We start from the raw sequence: 2,296 nt of genomic DNA, 5'->3' as shown, positions 1-2,296 counted from the left end.
ATTAAAACATTTTAAATGTAATTGTTAAACTAGTATTTTGAGTCATTATTTTCATGTGTTCTTTGTTATGATCAGGACATTACTGAATAATAATAAAGAAAATCGTCTCGAGTGGGACAAAAACTGCAAGTTTTTTCACATTGAAATGAGTCCCAATTCGAATCCAAGTCCAAGTCCAAGTCCAAGTCCAGTGCACAACAATTACAATACCAGTTTGTTTTGTTTTGTTATGTCATATCATGCACAACAATTACAATACCAGTTTATTTTGTTTTGTTATGTCATATCATGTCATGTGTTGCATAACAAATGGATACACAGACCAAAAAAAGTCAAAGTTTTAAAGTAAGATCAGGTGGTGGAGTAATTTCCGAGTGTTTTGAAACGTTATTACTCGAATCACCAATGCCATCGATCTGTCTAAAGCTACCCGGCCAAAACGGTTCAACTTCATTATCCGCCATACACACCGGTATCCCTACATAGCTTTGGTCAAATCTTGCTCCACCTCTCATAGCTTGAACTCCTTGAAGCAACGAGGCATGTGTCTCGATACCCAAATTCTGAAATGTCGATCCATGAAGTGGCAAAGATGCAAGGCTCGCGTATCTTTCAGAGAACATCCCCATCCTCATGGCTCTTTTTGCCATCGTTCTCTCTCGTTTGTGTGCATTTTGATGCCCTCCTAATGCCTGTGAGCTGTAGAACTTGCGCTTACAGTAATTGCACGAGAAAACACGCGGTGGGGTGTTTGTGGGCCCCGTTTCTGTGCCAGGTGTCGGCATGTCATTGAAGCCGAGGGTTAGGTCGAGTGTTATGGGTGAACATGTTGGGGAGATTTCGAATTCTTCTTCAGATTCGAATATGTTATTTGGAGGTTCCATGTCTCATCAACGGTTTTTTCAAAGCACTATATCTTATTCCTGAAAAATAACATCATATTTATATTAAGTCTTTTCTTTGCATTTTACGGATGGAAAACATCAGAGAAATATAATGTGCCTTTTCAAAGCAAAAAAGCTACATTGATCGATGGAATAAGTTCTTTTACAACTAAAACACCTAAAATGTAAGTGGTCAAACAGACTACTTTGCAGATAGATATTTATTATTTCCACCGAAAACAAAAATCAGAATAATAATTAAATCAATAAAAGTAACATCGGAAAGATTGAATATTGACGTAATTTTCTCTAATCTGTGCAACATCTGAAAAAATTAGCGATTTCTTGACATCTGGGGTACTTGCTTATGCGATTTAGACATTTGATAAGCTACATTGTACTTGCTTACGAGATTGGAACTTATGAAAAGCCACAGTTTCTATGTTTAAGCAAAAAACTAGAATCCATCGAATGATCGAAACCACTTTTTCCTTGTCGATTTGAAACATAATTTATCAAAAACGGAATAAAAACAAGAAAATGATTTAGACGTTTCATAAACAGAAAGGAGGCAACCCTCATTGAAGACTTCCATCAAACATTACAGATCCATAATTTCTGACATACTTGTCGTTGAAATTGTGAATTACACAGTGACTTATGTCATAATTGGGAAACTCTCAAATCTCAATCTTTTCTAAAACTAAGCACTGTAAATCCAGAGAAAACTCATACAATACAAATCGTAAAGGACGAATACTAGAAATCCGAAGTTAATTTACAAGCAAGACATCGGGTTATCGAGAACGATCAGAAAAGGGGTTGAATACCTGAAGTAGCTTCAGTAGTCTTCGCAACTGCTTCGAGTTGATTATGATTATTAGATTGAAAAAGAGGTGTGGGTATTTTGTAGGTTTTGCCAAATATAGTGAGAAGAAGAGGGGCATACGGAATATAAAAGTTGAAGGTATTATTATTGAGATAAGATTATATCAGACAGAGAAAGAGAGAGGTTGAGGTCTGATGTCAGGGAAGTGAAAGAAAAAGAGCAGCAACTATTATCAAAAGGCGAGAATGATTGATGGACTTCTAAAGGTTTAATGCTATTCTTTTAGTATTCCAGGTGAAAAGCATGTTAATCCCCAAATGTTCCATTTCCTAACTTTTATTTATTATATAAACTTAGCAATTTCGTTTAAATCCCCCCTTTTTGTAATGTATAGAAATGTCAATATAATTTTTTTTAAACGGTTAATATGTAAGATTTTTGTCGGTCGGAATATTTTATTCATACGTATAAATTAAAATATACAGATTGTTGTTGTAATTTACAAAAAGGTCATTGTTTAATTTTTTTTTTACAGAAACAGTTCATATGTTTAAAAAATTACATAAATAATACCTACTTAACA

At 34.5% G+C, this 2,296-nt stretch overlaps 1 protein-coding gene across 1 annotated transcript; it reads right to left on the bottom strand.

The window, feature by feature from the left end:
* Positions 1–201: 201 nt before the first annotated feature.
* On the bottom strand, positions 202–2,016 carry LOC111883532 (zinc finger protein 4). The gene is made up of 2 exons (XM_023879857.3): positions 1,715–2,016; positions 202–923 (listed from the first exon to the last, which is right to left on the bottom strand). The coding sequence occupies exon 2, from the start codon at positions 882–884 to the stop codon at positions 333–335; it is 552 nt and encodes a 183-aa protein (XP_023735625.1). The 5' UTR covers positions 885–923; positions 1,715–2,016; the 3' UTR covers positions 202–332.
* Positions 2,017–2,296: the final 280 nt, after the last annotated feature.

This window comes from Lactuca sativa, chromosome 3, assembly GCF_002870075.4.
Source record: "Lactuca sativa cultivar Salinas chromosome 3, Lsat_Salinas_v11, whole genome shotgun sequence".
Lineage (NCBI taxonomy): Eukaryota > Viridiplantae > Streptophyta > Magnoliopsida > Asterales > Asteraceae > Lactuca > Lactuca sativa.
Note: the sequence above shows the minus strand (reverse complement) of the source record. Positions and strands in the feature narration are given on the sequence as shown.

Bases quoted from the DNA above. Each gene is read 5' to 3' on its own strand.
- LOC111883532 (XM_023879857.3), bottom strand. From the start codon at position 884: ATGGAACCTCCAAATAACATATTCGAATCTGAAGAAGAATTCGAAATC.